The sequence below is a fragment of the Ammospiza caudacuta genome, chromosome 38 (assembly GCF_027887145.1).
Source record: "Ammospiza caudacuta isolate bAmmCau1 chromosome 38, bAmmCau1.pri, whole genome shotgun sequence".
Lineage (NCBI taxonomy): Eukaryota > Metazoa > Chordata > Aves > Passeriformes > Passerellidae > Ammospiza > Ammospiza caudacuta.
In genome coordinates, this window is record NC_080630.1 from 300,672 (window position 1) to 319,592 (window position 18,921).

The window sequence follows — 18,921 nt, forward strand, 5'->3', positions numbered from 1 at the left end:
TCTTCCAGTTTGTTCCCGTTTCCTCCCAGTCCATCCCAGTTCCTCCCAGTCACACTCCAACACTCCGGTACAGTTCTAACATCAACTTCATTGCCGTCCCAGTTTATCCCAGTTTATCCCAGTTGGGTTTATCTCGATCCCAGTCCCTCCCAGTCTGGGTTATCTCATTCCCAGTCTGTCCCAGTTGGGTTTATCTCATTTCCAGTTCCTCCCAGTCTGTCCCAGTTGGGTTTTTCTCAATCCCAGTTCTTCCCAGTCTGTCCCAGTTGGGTTTATCTCGATCCCAGTCCCTCCCAGTCTGTCCCAGTTGGGTTTTTCTCAATCCCAGTCCCTCCCGGTCCATCCCAGTAACACACCAACGCCTACATGCAGTTCTTACATCATTTTATTGCCATCCCAGTCCCTCCCAGTCTGTCCCAGTTGGGTTTATCTCATTCCCGGTTCCCTCCCAGTCCATCCCAGTCCCTCCCAGTCCATCCCAGTAACACACCAACACCTCCGTGAAGTTCTAACATCACCTTTATTGCCGCTCTGCTCCATCCCAGTTTGTCCCAGTCCCTCCCAGTCTGGGTTATCTCATTCCCAGTCCCTCCCAGTCCCTCCCAGTGCTCCCAGTTTGTCCCAGTCTGTCCCAGTCTGGGCTATCTCAGCCCCAGTTTCTTCTTCTCGCGCTGTTTGCGCCTCACCACCTCCAGGTTCCGATCCTTCCATTGGCTCTTGCGCAGCTTGATGGGCCGGCTGCCCACGTACTTCCCTGGGGGGCAACAAACTGGGGTTACTGGGACAAACTGGGAGGGACTGGGAATGAGATAAACCCGACTGAGAGGGACTGGGAATGAGATAAACCCGACTGGGAGGGACTGGGACAAACTGGGAATGAGATAAACCCAACTGGGAGGGACTGGGAATGAGATAAACCCAACTGGGAGGGACTGGGAGGGACTGGGAATGAGATAAACCCGACTGGGAGGGAATAGGACGGGACTGGGAGGGACTGGGAATGGACTCGGTTATACTGGGAGGGACTGGGATAAACTGGGAGGGGACTGGGAGGGGACTGGAAAGGGATTGTGTTATACTGGTTTATACTGGGAGGGACTGGGAGGGGATTAGGGAAGGCTTGGAGGACGCTGGGATATACTGGAATAAACTGGGAGGGACTGGGAGGTTGGGGGTCCCCAATGCTCCCCATGTTGCCAATCCCCACAATGTCCCCAATGTCCCCTCAGTGTCCCCAATGTCCCCAATGTCTCCAATGTCCCCAACACCCCAGATGTCCCCAACGTCCCCAATGTCCCCTCAGTGTCCCCAATGTCCCCTCAGTGTCCCCAATGTCCCCAATGTCCCCTCAGTGTCCCCAACGTCCCCAATGTCCCCCATGTCCCCAATCCCCTCAGTGTCCCCAATGTCCCCAATGCCCCAGATGGCCCCAATGTCCCCATTGATGTCCCCAACGTCCCCAACCCCTCCAATGTCCCCAATGTCCCCAACACCCCAGATGTCCCCAACGTCCCCAACGTCCCCAATGTCCCCAAATGTCCCCAAATGTCACCGTTCATCTCGCGCATGGCCCGGACGTAGTCGTTGGGGTCCTTGAAGGACACGAAGCCGTAGCCCTTGGTCTTGCCCGAGCGCTTGTCCCGGATCACTTTGGCCTTCAGGAAGGACGGGAAGCGCCCGAAGGCGCGGCCCAGCGTCTCGTCGTTCACCTCGTTACCCAGGTCCCCGCAGAAGATGCGGAAATCGTCTGGAAATCGGGGCCAAAAACGGCGATTTTGGGTCATTTTCTGGTCGCCGGAAAGTTACAGGATTGTCGTGAAGTTCTGAGATCACCCTGAACTTCCGGAGTCGTGACCCAATCCAGCATCTCATCACTGACCTCAGTCCCCAAATCCCCACAAAAAGTTCTGAAAATTGTCTGAGTTTGGGGCCAAAAATGGCAATTTTGGGTCGTTTTGGGGTCGTCATAACATTATGGGATTACCATGAAGTTTTGGGGTCATCGTGAAGTTCTGGGGTCATGGGGGTACTTTGGGGTCATGACAAGTTCCAGGATCTCATCATTGACTTCGTTACCCAAATCCTCACAAAGAGAGCTGGAAACTGTCTGAGTTTGGGGCGAAAAACGGCGACTTTGGGTCATGCTGGGGTTACGGGGTCATTGATGGAATTATGGGATCGTTACGGGGTCACCCAGGGTCACGGGGACACCCCAAAGGTCACCTGGTGACCCCCAGTGCCCTCCCAGTACAAACCAGCCCCTCCCAGTACATCCCAGTATGAACCAGTAACTCCCCAGTACATCCCAGTCCCCTCCCAGTCCCTCCCAGTTCCCCCAGTCCCACTCCCAGTTCATCCCAGTAACCCCCGGAGCCCCTCCCAATCAGTCCCAGTCCCTCCCAGTTCCCTCCCAGTACAAACCAGTGTCCATAAATCCCCTTTTACCCCTTCCCAGTCCCTCCCAGTATAACCCAGTATAAACCAGTCCCTCCCAATATATCCCAGTATAAACCAGTCCCTCCCAGTATATCCCAGTATAAACCAGTCCCTACCGATCCATCCCAGTCCCCTCCCTGTTCATCCCAATCCCCGCCCAGTCCTTCCCAGTATAACCCAGTCCATCCCAGTTCCCTCCCAGTCCCTCCAATTATAAACCGGTAACCCCCCAATCCACTCCCAGTCCATCCCAGTATAAACCAGTATCCCTAAATCCACTTTTTCACCCCTCCCATCCCCATCCCAGTATAACCCAGTCCCTCCCAGTCCAATCCCAGTTTAATCCCAGTCCCTCCCAGTTCCTCCCAATCCCCTCCCAGTCCCTCCCAGTATAACCTAGCCCATCCCAGTATATCCCAGTCCCTCCCAGTCCAATCCCAGTTTAATCCCAGTATAACCCAGTCCCTCCCAGTTCCTCCCAGTGCCCTCCCAGTGCCTCCCAGTATAACCTAGCCCATCCCAGTATATCCCAGTTCCCTCCCAGTCCCTCCCAGTCCCTCCCAGTCCGTACCAGCGTCCCACTCCAGCAGGCTGGGATCCTCCCAGCTGCTCCCGGCCGCCGTGCGGATGCAGCGCTTCAGCCGCTCGCCCCGCCCCTTCCGCTTGTCCTCGGCCGCAGGCTCCGCCCCCACCTGCCGCACAGCTGTCAGTCACCCCGGGGACGCGCCCACCCCGCCACGGACACGCCCACCCAGGAGGAAAAAAAAAAAAAAAAAACAAAAAAACCTAAATTTGGAAGCTCCGCCCCTTTTTGGGTAGACTTAAACTGTCTTTGCGGACAGCTGTCAATCACCTGGACGCGCCCACTCGACCGTAGACACGCCCACTCCCTTCTGGCCATGCCCACCCTAAAGGAAAACCCTAAATGTTGAAGCTCCGCCCTTTTTTAGATAGCCCCACCCCATTTTTGTGGACAGGCCCACTCCACCATGGACACGCCCACTCCACTCTAGCCACACCCACCAGACAGAACTTCCTAAATTTGGAAGCTCCGCCCCTTTTTCAATAGCCCCAATCTATCTTTGTGGATAGCTGTCAATCACTTGGACACGCCCACCCCATCCAGGACACGCCCACCATTGTTTGGACACGCCCACCCTGAAGAAAACCCTGAATTTGGAGGCTCCGCCCCTTTTTGGGTAGCCCTGCCTCATCAGAATAAGCACCTGTCAATCACCCAGGACACACTCACTTCTGGCCACGCCCATCCAACAGAAAACCTGTAAATATGGGGCTCCACCCCCTTTAGGATAACCCCACCCCTATCCTGACAGTTTCCTGTCAATCATCTGGCCACACCCACCCCGAAGGAAGTCCCAAAATTTGGAAGCTCCGCCCCCCATTCCCAAGCCCCACCCCAATCTGATCAACATATGTCAATCACTTAAGACACGCCCACCCTGCAATAACCCCGCCCATGTCAATATGGTCACGCCCACCTACCAGGAAATGGCACCACCCACCCTCGAGGCTCCACCCCTTTTCCTATAGCCCCACCCACTTTCTGATGCACAGCTGTCAATCACTGGGGCACATCCACGGACACGCCCACCTCCATTTGACCACACCCATTCGCCCTAACTTGCCACACCCATTTTTCAATAGCCACACCTCTCCTGCGCACCTGTCAATCGCTTCATAAAGCCACACCCACTTTCCTTTCAGCCCACCCACTCCAGGCCTTAAACCCCGCCCCCCTTCAGCCCCACCCCCCTCAAGCTCCACCCCCTAATGTTTAGCCCCACCTTGGCCCTGCCCCTTTAAGCCCCGCCCACCTCAGGCACAGGGAAGGGCGGGTCCTGTGGGCGTGGCCTGCGCAGGGGGCGTGGCACTGGCGCGATGTGAGCGGGGCCAGGGCGTGGTTCCGGAGGGGGCGTGGCCATGGCGGGGGGCGGAGCCGGGAGGCTGGGACCAATCCGGGGCTCCTCGGGAGGCGGGGCCCGAGGGGGCGGGGTCTCCTCCTGTGGGGGTGGGGTCAAAAGGGTTAAAGGGGGTGGGACTTCATGTGGGAAGAGGCGGGGCTAAAATGGGCGGGGCTAAGTGGGGTGGGGTTAAAATATAATCAATGGAAGGGGCGGGGTAAAGGAGAATTAGGCGAAGGGGAGGAGCTAAAGGGGGTGGGGTTGAAATGGGAGGGGCTAAATGAATTAAAGGGGAGGGGCTAAACGGTGGGGGTAAAAGGGGAAGGGCTAAAGAAGAAATAAATAAGTGGGAGGGGCTAAAAAGGGAGGGGTTTAAAGGGGAGGAGCCAACAGAGAAGGAATTAAAGGGGGCGGGGCTAAATGGGGTGTGGTTAAAAGGGGAGGAGCAAAAATAGAATTAATTAAAAAGGGAGGGGCTAAAAGGGGAGGAGCCAGAGGAGAAGAAATTAAAGGGGGAGGAACTAAAGGGGAGGAGCTAAAGGAAGACCAATTAAAGGGGCGGGGCTAGAGGGGGTAGAGTAGAAAGGGGAGGGGCTAAAATAATTAAAGGGGAGGGGCTAAACAGGGTGTGGTTAAAAAGCGAGGAGCTAACAAAGAATTAATTACATGGGAGGAGCTAAAATGAGGTGTGGTTAAAAAGGGGAGGAGCTTAAAAGTCACAAAGGGGAGGGGCTAAACAAGGCAGGGTTGAATGGGGCGGGGCTAAGTGGGGAGGGCTCAAAGGAGGCACGGCCTTGAGGGGTGGGGCTTTTTGGGGGGGGCGGGGCTAAGTGGGGCAGGGCCTCCAGTGGGGGTGGGGTTAAAGGGGGAGGGGTTTAAAGGCTGGGGGCGGGGCAACAAGGGGGACATTGGGGGGGTGGGGATCACAGGGATTTTGGGGACATTTGGGGACATTTGGGGACATTTGGGGACGTTGCTGTCGCTCACCGGGGCGCGGCGGGGCGGGGCCGGGTACACGGTGGGCGCGGCCTGGATGACGGGCGGGGTCGGTTTGGGGGGGCCCGGGGGGGGGCCCGGGGGGGGCACTCGGGGTCCCCCCGCGGCCACCGGGGGCAGGGGGGGCACCGGAGCCCCTCCCCCGCCGGCCTGAGAGAGCGGAAAACGGGGTGAGACGGGGGGGAAACGGCAAAAAACCCAAATTCAGCCCAAATCCCACCAGTGCCCCCCAGTCCCCACCAATCCCCTCCCAGTACAAACCAGTAACCCCAAACCCGCTCCCAGTTCGTCCCAGTCCCTCTCAATCCCCTCCTAATCCCCTCCCAGTCCCTTCCACTTTATCCCAGTCCATCCCAGTCTATCCCGGTATATCCCAGTATACCCCAGTCCCTCCCAGCATATACCAGTATATCCCAATCCCCTCCCAGTCCCTCCCAGTCCATCCCAGTCTATCCCAGTATATCCCAATCCCCTCCCAGTCCCTCCCAATCCCATCCCAGTCCATCCCAGTCCCTTCCAGTCCATCCCAGTCCCTCCCAGTCCCTCCCAGTCCCTCCCAGTCTATCCCAGTCCATCCCAGTCCCTCCCAGTCCCTCCCAGTCCCTCCCAGTCCCTCCCAGTCCATCCCAGTCCCTCCCAGTCCCTCCCAGTCCCTCCCAGTCCCTCCCAGTCTATCCCAGTATATCCCAGTCCCTCCCAGTCCCTCCCAGTCCCTCCCAGTCCCTCCCAGTCCATCCCAGTCCCTCCCAGTCCCTCCCAGTCCATCCCAGTCCCTCCCAGTCCATCCCAGTCCCTCCCAGTATATCCCAGTCCATCCCAGTCCCTCCCAGTCCCTCCCAGTCCCTCACTCACCGCTCCGGGCGCTCTCAGGGCCCCTCCCCCGCCCATGGGCGCCCCCAGGGTGGGGGTGGGGGGCGGTCTCTGCAGTGGGGGAGGGGCGAGCAGCAGGGGGGGCGCGGGGGGGGCCCCCAGGGGAGGCCCCACCCCCACCATGGCCCCGGGGGGGGGGCGCAGGGCCAGGGGACCCCGGGGACCCGCTGGGGACACAAAGGGGGGTCACCACGGTGACAGCAGCGTCCCCAAAACCATCACACACAGTTCCCAAAATCCCCCCAAAAAAACGTACCCGAAAACGCCCCCAAAGCGCCCAAAAATGTCCCGAAATCCCACAAAAAATGTACCCAAAAATGTCCCGAAAACACCCAAAAATGCCCCAAAATCCCCCCAAAAATGTACCCAAAAATGTCCCGAAATGCCCCAAAAACTGTACCCAAAAATGTCCCGAAAACGCCCAAAAATGTCCCGAAATCCCCCCAAAAAATGTACCCAAAAATGTCCCCAAACTCCCCCAAAGTGTCCCCAAATGCCCAATGTCCCCAAACCCACCACTGTCCCCAATGTCCCCCCAATGTCCCCAACCATCCCCACTGTCCCCAATGTCCCCACTGTCCCCAATGTCCCCAATGTCCCCAAGTCCCCCCAGTGTCCCCCAATGTCCCCAATGTCCCCAATGTCCCCAAGTCCCCCCAGTGTCCCCAGTGTCCCCGTACCCGGTCTCTGCAGCACGTGTGGCACGAACGCCGGGCGCAGGATCGGCGGCCGCTGCGGTGACACTGCTGGGGACAGGAGGGGACAACGGGGACAGTGGGGACACTGGGGACAGTGGGGACAGTGGGGACATTGGGAACAGTGGGGACACTGGGGACAGTGGGGATATTGGGGACAGTGGGGACACTGGGGACAGTGGGGACAGTGGGGACACTGGGGACAGTGGGGACAGTGGGGACATTGGGGACACTGGGGACAGTGGGGACATTGGGGACAGTGGGGACATTGGGGACACTGGGGACAGTGGGGACAGTGGGGACATTGGGGACACTGGGGACAGTGGGGACAGTGGGGACAGTGGGGACACTGGGGACAGTGGGGACAGCAAAGGCACAGCAGGGGACAGCCAGGGGCCATTGGGGACATTCGGGACAGTGGGGACATTGGGGGATATTGGGGCCATTGGAGACAGCAGGGGCCATTGGGGACAGCAAGGGACATTGGGGACACTGGGGACACTGAGGACAGCCAGGGAATAGCAGGGGACACCAGGGGACATTGGGGAGACATTGGGGGACATTGGGGGACATTGGGGGATATTGGGAACAGCCAAGGGACATTGGGGACACTCAGGGGACATTGGGAACATGGAGGACACTGGGGACATTGGGGAGACATTGGGGACATTGGGGACACTGAGAGACATTGGGGACAGCCAGGGACAGCCGGGGGACATTGGGGACATTGGGCACACATTGGGGGACATTGGGAACACTCAGGGGACATTGGGGACAGCAGTGACACTGCTGGGGACACATTGGGGACACTCAGGGGACACTGAGGGGACGTTGGAGATCGTGGGGACATTGGGGACAGCGGGGACATTGAGGGGACAATGGGGACATTGGGGACAGCCAGGGGACACTGAGGGGACACGGGTGACACTGAGGGGACACGGGTGACACCAAGGGGACACTGGGGACACCGCTGTCACTGACCTGGCCCCACGAACGGCACCGGGGGTGTCCCCAAGGGGGGGACGGTGGCGGCGGCGGCGGCGCGAGCCTCGAGGGACTGCTGGACCTGGGGACACAGAGGGGACACTGAGGGGACACTGGGGGGACACTGGGGGGACACTGGGGGGACATTGGTGAGATTTGGGACATTGGGGACAATGGAGACATTGGGGACAGTGAGGGGGCATTGGGGACATTTGGGGACATTGGGGACATTTGGGGACATTGGGGACAGTGAGGGGACATTGAGGGGACATTGGGGACATTGGGGACATTGAGGGGACAGTGAGGGGGCATTGGGGACCTTTGGGGACACTGGGGACATTTGGGGACATTGGGGACAGTGAGGGGCATTGGGGACATTTGGGGACATTGGGGACATTGAGGGGACATTGGGGACATTGGGGATTTGGGGGCATTGGGAACAGTGAGGGGGCATTGAGGGGACATTGGGGACATTGGGGACATTGAGGGGACATTGAGGACATTGGGGTCATTGGGGATTTGGGGACATTTTGGGGACATTTTGTTGACACTTGGGGACACTTGGTGACATTTTGGTGACATTGGGGACACACCTGCTGGTAGGTGTTGGTGGCGATGATCGGGCGCAGGACGGGGGGCGGGGCCAAAGGGTCCCCGGGGGCGGGGCCTGGAGCGCCCAGCACCTCCTGCTCGAACCTGAAACCAGTAAAGACCAGCAAGGACCAGTAAGAACCAGTATAAACCAGTACAGACCAGTATGGACCAGTATAAACCAATAAGGACCAGTATAAAACAATAAGGACCCATATAAACCAGTATGGACCAGTATAAACCAGTAAAGACCAGTATAAACCAGTATGGACCAGTATAAACCAGTAAGGACCAGTATAAACCAATACGGACCAGTATAAACCAGTAAGGACCAGCATACGCGAGCATGAACCAGTATAAACCAGTATGGACCAGTATAAACCAGTATAGACCAGTACAAACTTGCATAAACCAGTATAAAGCGTTATAGACTGGTATGGACCAGTAAGGACCAGTATAAACCAGTACAGACCGACAAAAACTTGCAAGGCCCAGTGTGCACCGGTATAAAACGGTACAGGCTTGTAGGAACTGGTAAAGACCAGTATAAACCAGTACGGACCAGTACAGACCAGTATAAACCAGTACGCACCAGTACAGACCAGTACGGACCAGTACAAACCAGTACAAACCGCTTCTCTTTAGCATCCCCCAGTAACCCCAAACCCCGCCCCCGTTACCACGGCAACGCCAGGCCCCGCCCCTCATCCCTCAACCCCCGCCCCTGTCGCCACGGCAACGCCAGGCCACGCCTTCTCCTCGCTTAAACCACGCCCCCGTTACCACAGCAACCTTCAGACTCCCGCCCCCGTTGCCATGGCAGCACGCAGACCACTCCCCTCCCTTACGCCCGGCCCCCGTTGCCAAGGCACCCGCTAAGCCCCGCCCCCTCCCGGCAGCCATGACACCCTCGCCGCTCCCTTTCCCTCACAGCGCCATCTCCGCCTCCATCTCCTTCAGCCGCTCCTCGCCGCTCTTCACCGCGGCCCCGCCGCCTCCCGCCACCGCTCCGGGCCCCGCCGCCACCACCGCGGCACCGGGCCCGGCTCCCGCCGCCATTCCCGGCCCCGCCGCTCCGGGAGCTGCCGCCGCCGCCATGGCTGGAACCGCCACGGCCACTTCCGCCCGCCTGAGGGGCACTTCCGGCGCGGCGTGGTGACGTCACTCAAGCGCGACAACACTTCCCCACTTTTAATAAACAAAGGCGGAATTGGGGCGAAGTCAGTGAGAAACGGACAAAAATGGCTGCGGAAAGGGCACAAAGCGCTTTAATGGCGGCAATAGAGGGCGGAGGCCGCGGGGGAGGCGGCGCTCAGCGCTTGAGCTCGCTGTAGATGTCCCCGCGCGCGCCCTGCAGCTCCTGGTAGTGCGAGTCCGGCTCCGGGGGGCGGGGCTTGGGCGGGGCTGTGCGGAAAGGGGGCGCGGTCAGGGCGAGGACACGCCTACTTTGAGCTGAGCCACGCCCACAGAGCGATTTGCGGCGGGTGATTATTGGTTTGGCCACGCCCCTTTTGGGGGGTTTGGCTCCGCCCATTAATGGGTTTGGTCACGCCCCCGATTCGCCCCAGTGCCCTCCCAGTAACTCCATTTTCCTCCCAATGCCCTCCCTCCTTAGCCACGCCCACAAACCGCCCCTTTCTATTTAGCCACGCCCACAAACGAGTCACTTCCCCCTTGGCCCCGCCCACAAAGCTGTCCCTCCTTAGCCACGCCCACAAACCGCCCTTTCTATTTAGCCACGCCCACAAACGAGTCACTTCCCCCATGGCCCCGCCCACAAAGCTGTCCCTTCTTTTGGCCACGCCCACAAACGATCCATTCTCTTAAGCCACGCCCACAACGAACCCTCATGTTTAGCCCCGCCCACAACTCGCCCATTCTATTAAGCCACGCCCATAATTAGGCCCTCCCTCTGAAGCCACGCCCACACTCCGCCCCTTTCTATTAAGCCACACCCACAATCAGCCCCTGCAGCTTTAGCCACGCCCACAAAATGTCTTTTTTTATGAAGCCACGCCCATAATTATCCCTTCCCTCATAAGCCACGCCCACAAACTGCCCTCTCCCCATTGGCCCTGCCCACAATTGGCCACTCCCCTTGGCCCCGCCCACCTCTGCGGCCCCGCCCCGCCAGCCAATAGGCTCCGCCCGCGATCAGCAGGGTCAGGATGACGTCACCAACAACGAGCGCCGTGATTGGTCCCGGCCCTGGGAGGCACCCGGAACATTCTGGAAAAGGGAGGGGCAGGGGACACCTCGTGACCCCACCGTGACCTTTGACCCCTCCCATGACCCAGGGGTGGGGGCGGGGCCTTACCTGACTGCGCCGCGGCCAATCCTGGGGCTGGGAATTAACGAAGGGGGCGGGGCTTGGTGAGCCACTCCCTTTTTGGCCTCGCCCACAGATTTTTGGTGGGGGAGGGGCCAAAGGATGGGGGAGGGGTAAAAAAGCGTGGGGGAGGGGCAAAATTGGGGGAGGGGCAAAAATGGGAGGGGCTAAATGGTGGGGGAGGGGTAAAAATGGGTGGGGAAGGGGCAGGAATGAATGGGAGGGGCTTAAGGGAGGGGGAGGGGCTAAAGAAGGGGGGAGGGGAGGCGTACGCACAAGTGGGGGAGGGGCACAGTGGGAACTTCCGGGTGGGGGAGGGGTCCCCAAGAAATGGGGGAGGGGCACGGGGTGTGGGGGGGGTTCCTCAGTGTGGGGGAGGGGCTCAGGGGGTGGGGGAGGGGCTCAGGGGGTCCCCGCTGGGTGGGGGAGGCGCCGATTCCCCCCCCCCCCCATTTTGCCGCCATTCCCCTCCCCCACCCCGGCCCGGTCACTTCTGCTTATGGGGGAGGGGCAAAGGGGGGTGGGGGAAGTTCGGGGGGGGGGGGGGTCCCTCAGGGTGGGGGAGGGGCGGGGGGGGGGGTCACAGGATGGGGGAGGGGCTCTCAGGGTGGGGGAGGGGCCTCACCGAGCAGCAGCAGGACCAGGCCGAGGGTCCCGGGGGGGGCCATGGCGGCGGTGGGGGAGGAAAAGGGGCGGGGCCGGGGGTGCCAAATCAAGCCACGCCCCCTGTCTTGACCGCAGCGTCTGATTGGGCAGCTCCTAAAACTCGTGACACCCCCCCCTTGCACAAAACTTCCCCTTTTTGGGGTCTCTGCGGTGGCCACGCCCCTTCTCATCAAGCCCCGCCCACTCCCTTGGAAGTTCTGGTTTTTTAAGCCCCGCCTCCCATTTAAACCCCGCCCCCTTCTAAATGAGCGCGGCCCCTTTAAGAATCCATAGGCGGAGCCTCACTACCCCGTTGAGCCCCGCCCTGCGCTCGCTCTGATTGGCTGAACATGCTAAGGATTTCCGGCACGCTGATTGGCGCTAATAGTCTGACTAAACCCGGAAGTCGCACTCTGATTGATCCGTTTCGGCGAGGCGGGAGTAAGGTGGCAAAAGCACGGCGCTGATTGGTCGTCGCCGGGCCGGGGTGGGCGCGGCCTGAGCGCGCGCAAGGCAGGGCGGGAAAGGAGCGGCCTGAGGGAGCCCCGTGCGGGCGCGACCACTGCGGGTACGGCGGGGGGGAATTGGGGGGTCCTAAGGGGAATTTGGGGGGTCCTGAGGGGAATTTGGGGAAATTTGAGGGGTCCTGGGGGGGGTTCGAGGTGCTCCGAGAGGAATTTAGGGGATCCTGAGGGGATTTGCGGAGTCCGGCGGCAATTTTAGGGGGTCCCGGGGGGAATCTGTGGCGTCCTGAGGGGTTCGGGTGGGTCTGGCGGAAATTTGAGGGGTTCTGAGGAGGATTTGGGGGGGCCCTGAAGGGATTTTGGGGGGGTTCTGGAGGAATCCGGGAGATCCTGAGGGGATTTCGGGGCTCCGGGGAAGATTTGAGGCGGTCCGGGTGGGATTTGGGCGGATCCTGAGGGGATTTCGGGGGGAATTTGGGGGGTACGGGATGGATTTTGGGGATCCTGAGGAGGTTTGAGGGGTTCTGGGGGGTCGCAATTTGGAGGGTCCGGAGGGATTTCGGAGCTCCTGAGGGGATTTGGAGGGTCCTGGGTGAAATTTAAGGGGTCCTGGCGGAGTCCAGGGGAAATTTGGGGAGTCCGGGGTGGATTTGGGGAGTCCTGAGGGGGTTTGGGGAGTTTTGAGGGGCTCTGGGGGAAATCTGAGGAGTCCTGAGGGGATTTAGGGGGGGCATTTGAGGATTTTGCGGGACCCTGAGGGGATTTCGGGGGTCCTGAGGGGTATTTGGGGGGGTCCGGGAGGAATTTGGTGCTCCTGAGGGGATTTTGGGGAGTCCTGAGGGGGATTTGGGGGGGTCCTGAGGGGATTTTGGGGTTTTCTGGGTGGGTTTTGAGCGTCCCCGGGTGGATTTTGGGGTTTCCTGAGGGGATTTTGGGGTTTTCTGAGTGGATTTTGGGCGGTTTTTGGGCAATCCCAGGTGGAATTTTGGGGCTCCCCGGGCGGATTTGGGGTTTTCCAAGCGCATTTTGGGCGACCCCGAGTGGATTTTGGGTTTTTTTTTTTTTTTTTGAGAAAGCTTTGAGTGGTTTTGGGGGATCCCAGGTGGGATTTTGGGGTTTTCTGGGTGCATTTTGGGTGAAATTGAGGAGATTCCAGGGGGATTTTGGGGTTCCTTAGTCAGTTTTGCAGTTCCCAAGTGGATTTTGGGGGGAATACTGAGTAGATCTGAGGTGACCCCAGGGGATTTTTGGGGTTTTCTGAGTGGATTTTGGGGCAATTTCAGGTGGATTTGGGGTTCCCAAGTGGATTTGGGGCAATTTCAGGTGGATTTGGGGTGATCCTGAAAGGTTTGGGAGCAATTCCAGGTGGGATTTTGAGGGTTCTTAGGGGGATTTGGGGTTTTCTGAGTGGATTTTGGGGTTCCCAGGTGGATTTTGGGGTTCCCAGGTGGGATTTTGCTTGATTCCAGGTGGATTTTGGGGTTTTCTGAGTGGATTTTGGGCAATCCCAGGTGGATTTTGGGATTTTCTGAGTGGGTTTTGGGGTTCCCAGGTGGATTTTGGGGTTTCCTGAGTGCATTTTGGGCTATCTCAGGTGGATTTTGGGGTTCCCAGGTGGGATTTGGGGTTCCCAGGTGGCTTTTGGGGTTCCCAGGTGGGATTTTGGTTGACCCCAGGTGGATTTCGGGGTTTCCTGGGTGGATTTTGTGCAGTCCCGGGTGGGATTTTGGCCGTTCCGAGCGGGATTTTTTCGGCGATTGGACCCCGAATTTTTCGGGTTTCAGGATTTCCTGGCTCTGCCCTGGCTGAACTGTTGTGTTTGTGCCCCGCCGCAGGCCATGCCGCGCCCGCGCTGCTCGCGCTGCCCGCTGCCCTCGGTGCTGCTGCGCTCGCGCTCGCTGCTGCCCTTCTGCCGCCGCTGCTTCCTCGCCGCCTTCGAGGCCGAGGCCCTGCAGGCGCTGCTGCAGCCGGGCCCGGCGCTGCCGCCCCAAAATCCCCAAAATCCCCAAAATCCCGGGGTTCTGCCCCAAAAACCCCAAAATCCCGGGGTTCCGCCCCAAATTCCCCAAAATCCCGGGGTTCCGCCCCAAAATCCCGGGGTTCTGCCCCAAAAACCCCAAAATCCCGGGGTTCTGCCCCAAAATCCCCAAGATCCTGGGGTTCCGCCCCAAAATCCCCAAAATCCCGGGGTTCCGCCGCAATATCCCGGGGTTCCGCCCCAAAAACCCCAAAATCCCGGGGTTCTGCCCCAAAATCCCCAAGATCCCGGGGTTCCGCCCCAAAATCCCCAAAATCCCGGGGTTCCGCCCCAAAATCCCGGGGTTCTGCCCCAAAAACCCCAAAATCCCAGGGTTCTGCCCCAAAATCCCGGGGTTCCACCCCAAAATCCCCAAAATCCTGGGGTTCTGCCCCAAGATCCTGGGGTTCCGCCCCAAAATCCCCAAAATCCTGGGGTTCTACCCCAAAATCCCCAAGATCCTGGGGTTCCACCCCAAAATCCTGGGGTTCTACCCCAAAATCCCGGGATTTCAGCTCAAAGTTCCGGGGTTCTACCCCAAAATCTCCAAAATCCCGGGGTTTCAGCTCAAAATTCTGGGGTTCCCTCGCAAAATCCCGGGGTTCTGCCCCAAACCTCTCAAAATTCTGGGGTTTTAGCTCAAAATTCCGGGGTTCCGCCCCAAAACTTCGGGGTTTTACCCCAAAACCCCCAAATGAGCCCCCAAATCCCTGAGATTTCCCCCCAAAGCCCTGGAGTGTCCCTCCGAAACCCTGGGATCGCCCCCCAAAATTTGGGAATTTCACCCCAAAACCCCCCAAATCACCCCCAAAATTTGGGAATTTCACCCCAAAACCCCCCAAATCGCCCCCAAAACTGGAGAATTTCCCCCCAAACCCCCCCAAATCAACCCCAAAATGGGGGAATTTCCCCCCAAAAATTGGGAATTTCCCCCCAAAACCCCCTAAATCACTCCCAAAACTGGGGAATTTCCCCCCAAGACCCCCCAAATCGCCCCCAAAACTGGGGAATTTCCCCCCAAAACCCCCCAGACCCGCCCCAAAATTGGGAAATTTCCCCCCAAAACTCCCCAGACCCGCCCCAAAATGGGGGAATTTCCCCCCAAAAATTGGGAATTTCCCCCCAAAACCCCCGAAACCCCCCCCAGACCCCCCCAGACCCGCCCCAAAACTGGGAAATTTCCCCCCCAAAACCCCCCAAATCGCCCCCAAAACCCCCCAAACGCCCCCCAAAATGGGGAAATTTCCTCCCAAAACCCCCCAAACCCCCCCCAAAATTTGGGAATTTCCCCCCAAGACCCCCCAAATTACCCCCAAAATGTGGGAATTTCCCCCCAAAATTTGGGAGTTTCCCCCCAAGACCCCCCAAATTACCCCCAAAATGTGGGAATTTCCCCCCAAAATTTGGGAATTTCCCCCCAAGACCCCCCAGAGCCCGCGCAGCGCCCGGTGCCGTGGCCGCGGGCGGGCGCCGCGGTGGCCGTGGCGGCCTCGGGGGGCAAGGACAGCACGGTGCTGGCGCACCTGCTGGCGCACCTGAACCGCGGCCACGCCCTGGGGCTGCGCCTGGCGCTGCTGGGCGTGGACGAGGGCATCGACGGCTACCGGGACCACGCCCTGCGCGTGCTGCGCCGCGTGGGGGCGGGGCTGCCCCTCCCCCTGCTGCTCGTCTCCCACCGCGAGCTCTTCGGCTGGGGCGTGGACGAGCTGGGCGGGGCCCTGGGGGGGCGGAGCCGCTGCACCGTCTGCGGAGTGTTCCGGAGACACGCCCTGGAGAGGGCGGCGCGCGAGATGGGCGCCGACTGGATCGCCACCGGTGAGCGCTGGGACGGACTGGGACGGACTGCGAGGGCACTGGGAGGGCACTGGGTTATACTGGGAGGGGGTTTGGGGTCACTGGGATGTACTGGTTTGTACTGGGAGGGCACTGGGATGGACTGGGAGCGGGTTTGGGGTCACTGGGTTATACTGGGATGGACTGGGAGGGGGTTTGGGGTCGCTGGGATGTACTGGTTTGTACTGGGAGGGCACTGGGATGGACTGGGACGGACTGCGAGGGCACTGGGAGGGCACTGGGATGGACTGGGAGCGGGTTTGGGGTCGCTGGGTTATACTGGGAGGGACTGGGAGGGCACTGGTTTGTACTGGGCAGGTCACTGGTGGTCACTGCTGGTCACTGGTGGCCACTGGTGGTCGCTGCTGGTCATTGATGGTCATTGGCCACTGGTGGTCATTGTTGGTCATTGGTGGTCACTGCTGGTCACTGCTGGTCACTGATCATTGGTGGCCATCAGTGGTCACCGGTGGCCACTTCTGGTCACTGGTGCTCATCCGTGGTCCCTGCTGGTAACTATTGGCCACTTGTGGTCACTGCTGGTCACTGGTGGTCACTGGTCAGCAGTGGTCACTGGTGGTCACTGCTGGTTACTTCTGGTCCCTGCTGGTCACTGTTGGTCACTGCTGGCCACTGATGGTGCCTTGTGGTCACTCGTGGTCACTCGTGGTCACTCTTCTCCACAGGCCACAACGCTGATGACGTGGCCGAGACGGTGCTGATGAACTTCCTGCGCGGGGACGTGGCGCGGCTGCGGCGCGCGGCCAACGAGGCCACCCTGGCCACCAACCTGACCATGGCCACCAATGGGGTCACCAACGAGGCCACCCTGGCCACCAACCTCACCATGGCCACCGATGGGGTCACCAACGAGGCCACCCTGGCCACCAACCTCACCATGGCCACCGATGGGGTCACCAGTGGGGTCACCAACGAGGCCACCCTGGCCACCAACCTGACCATGGCCACCAATGGGGTCACCAACGAGGCCACCCTGGCCACCAACCTCACCATGGCCACCGATGGGGTCACCAGTGGGGTCACCAACGAGGCCACCCTGGCCACCAACCTCACCATGGCCACCAACGAGGCCACCGATGGGGCCACCATGGCCACCAACCTGACCATGGCCACCAACGAGGCCACCCTGGCCACCAACCTGACCATGGCCACCGATGTCACCAACGAGGCCACCATGGCCACCAACAGGACCGTGGCCACCAATGAGATCTTGGATGCCACCAATGAGGTCACCGCAGTCAATGAGGCTGCTGTGGCCACCAGCGAGGTCACTGTGGCCACCAACAGGACCGTGGCCACCAGTGAGGTGTCAGGGGCCACCAACGAGAACCCAACAAAGCCCAACGAGAACCCAACGGAACCCGACGAGAACCCGGCAAAACCCAACGAGAACTCAACAAAACTCAATGAGGATGCAATGGAACCCAACAAGAACTCAATGGAACCCAACGAGGACCCAGCGGAACTCGATGAGAACTCAATGAAACTCAATAAGAAGTCAACGAAACCCAACGAGAACCCAACAAAGCTCAATGAGAACCCAACGGAACCCAACGAGAGCCCAACAAAACCCAATGAAAACTCAATGAAACTCAATGAGATCTCAACAAAACTCAACGAGAACTCAATGAAACTCAATGAGAACCCAATGGAACCCGACAAGAACTCAACGAAACTCAACACGAGCCCAGCAAAACCCAACAAAGCCTCAAGGAAGCCCAACAAGAACCCAGCGAAACCCAACAGGAACCCAACCCAACCCCCCCCCCGCCGCCGCCGCCGCGCCCTGGCCCACGGTGCCGCGGCTGAAGCCGCTGCGGCACGCGTCGCAGAAGGAGATCGTGCTCTACGCGCACTTCCTGGGGCTGCCCTACGCCAGCGCCGAGTGCCGGCACGCGCCGCTGGCGTTCCGCGGGCACCCGCGGGCGCTGCTGAAGGAGCTGGAGGCGGCGCGGCCGGCGGCGGGTGGCGGCGCTGGCGCACTCGGGGCGGCGGCTGGCGCTGGGGGCGGCGCCGGGCGCGGGGGCGGCGCCGGGGGCGTGTGGGCGTTGCGGCGCCGCGGCCAGCGCCGCGCTGTGCATGGCCTGCACGCTGCTGGACGCGCTGGACAGGGGCCGGCCCAGGCTGGCGCTGGGCAAGAGGGGCGTCCGGGTGGCCGGGGAGGGGCAGCGGGGCGGCGGCCAAGGGCTTGGCGGCCATCAAGATGGCGGTCATTGGGTTGGCGGCCATCAAGATGGTGGACAAGGGGTTGGTGGCCATCAAGATGGTGGACAAGGGGTTGGCGGCCATCAAGATGGCGGTCATTGGGTTGGCGGCCATCAAGATGGCGGTCATTGGGTTGGTGGCCATCAAGATGGCGGTCATTGGGTTGGTGGCCATCAAGATGGTGGACAAGGGGTTGGCGGCCATCAAGATGGCGGTCATTGTGTTGGTGGCCATCAAGATGGCGGTCATTGGGTTGGCGGCCATCAAGATGGCGGTCATTGGGTTGGTGGCCATCAAGATGGCGGTCATTGTGTTGGTGGCCATCAAGATGGCGGTCATTGGGTTGGTGGCCATCAAGATGGCGGTCAAGGGGTTGGCGGCCATCAAGATGGTGGACAAGGGGTTGGTGGTCACCAGGATGGCGTTGGTGGTCATTGGGACGGTGGTCATGGAGGTTGTGGGTGTAGGAATGGTGGGCACCAGGATGGACGTGGTGGTCAAGGGGTTGGTGGTCACCATGGTGGATGCGGCGGGCACCAGGATGGGCAGGGTGGTCATTGGGGTGGTGGCCAAGGGAGTTGCTGGTGTGGGATTGGTGGACAAGGGGTTGGCGGTCACCAGGATGGGCTTGGTGGCCGTTGGAGCGGTGGTCACCAAGATGGACGCGGTGGCCACCAAGGTTGTGGTCAGTGTGTTGGTGGTCACCAGGATGGGCTTGGTGGTCAAGGGGGTCGTGGCTGTAGAGGTGATGGTCGAGGGGTTGGTGGTCATTGGGATGGTGGTCAAGGGGTTGGTGGCCACCAATATGGAGTTGGGGGTCACCAGAGCGAGGACATTGAGGGTGGTGGTCAGGGGGTCACTGGTCATCGGGATGGACATGGTGGTCACTCAGGTGTCCCCGTTGGTCACTGTG

The 18,921-nt window shown here is 60.0% G+C and overlaps 2 protein-coding genes across 2 annotated transcripts; both read right to left on the reverse strand.

The window, feature by feature from the left end:
• Nucleotides 1-595: 595 nt before the first annotated feature.
• RBM42 (RNA binding motif protein 42) lies at nucleotides 596-9,553 on the reverse strand. The gene is made up of 10 exons (XM_058823104.1): nucleotides 9,426-9,553; nucleotides 8,497-8,599; nucleotides 7,901-7,985; nucleotides 6,905-6,970; nucleotides 6,207-6,391; nucleotides 5,346-5,504; nucleotides 4,272-4,457; nucleotides 3,008-3,128; nucleotides 1,553-1,747; nucleotides 596-754 (listed from the first exon to the last, which is right to left on the reverse strand). The coding sequence occupies exons 1-10, from the start codon at nucleotides 9,551-9,553 to the stop codon at nucleotides 642-644; spliced, it is 1,341 nt and encodes a 446-aa protein (XP_058679087.1). The 3' UTR covers nucleotides 596-641.
• A 184-nt stretch (nucleotides 9,554-9,737) lies between these two features.
• Nucleotides 9,738-11,586, reverse strand: TYROBP (transmembrane immune signaling adaptor TYROBP). Its single transcript, XM_058823156.1, has 4 exons — nucleotides 11,449-11,586; nucleotides 10,812-10,838; nucleotides 10,607-10,723; nucleotides 9,738-9,898 (listed from the first exon to the last, which is right to left on the reverse strand). The coding sequence occupies exons 1-4, from the start codon at nucleotides 11,489-11,491 to the stop codon at nucleotides 9,807-9,809; spliced, it is 279 nt and encodes a 92-aa protein (XP_058679139.1). The 5' UTR covers nucleotides 11,492-11,586; the 3' UTR covers nucleotides 9,738-9,806.
• Nucleotides 11,587-18,921: the final 7,335 nt, after the last annotated feature.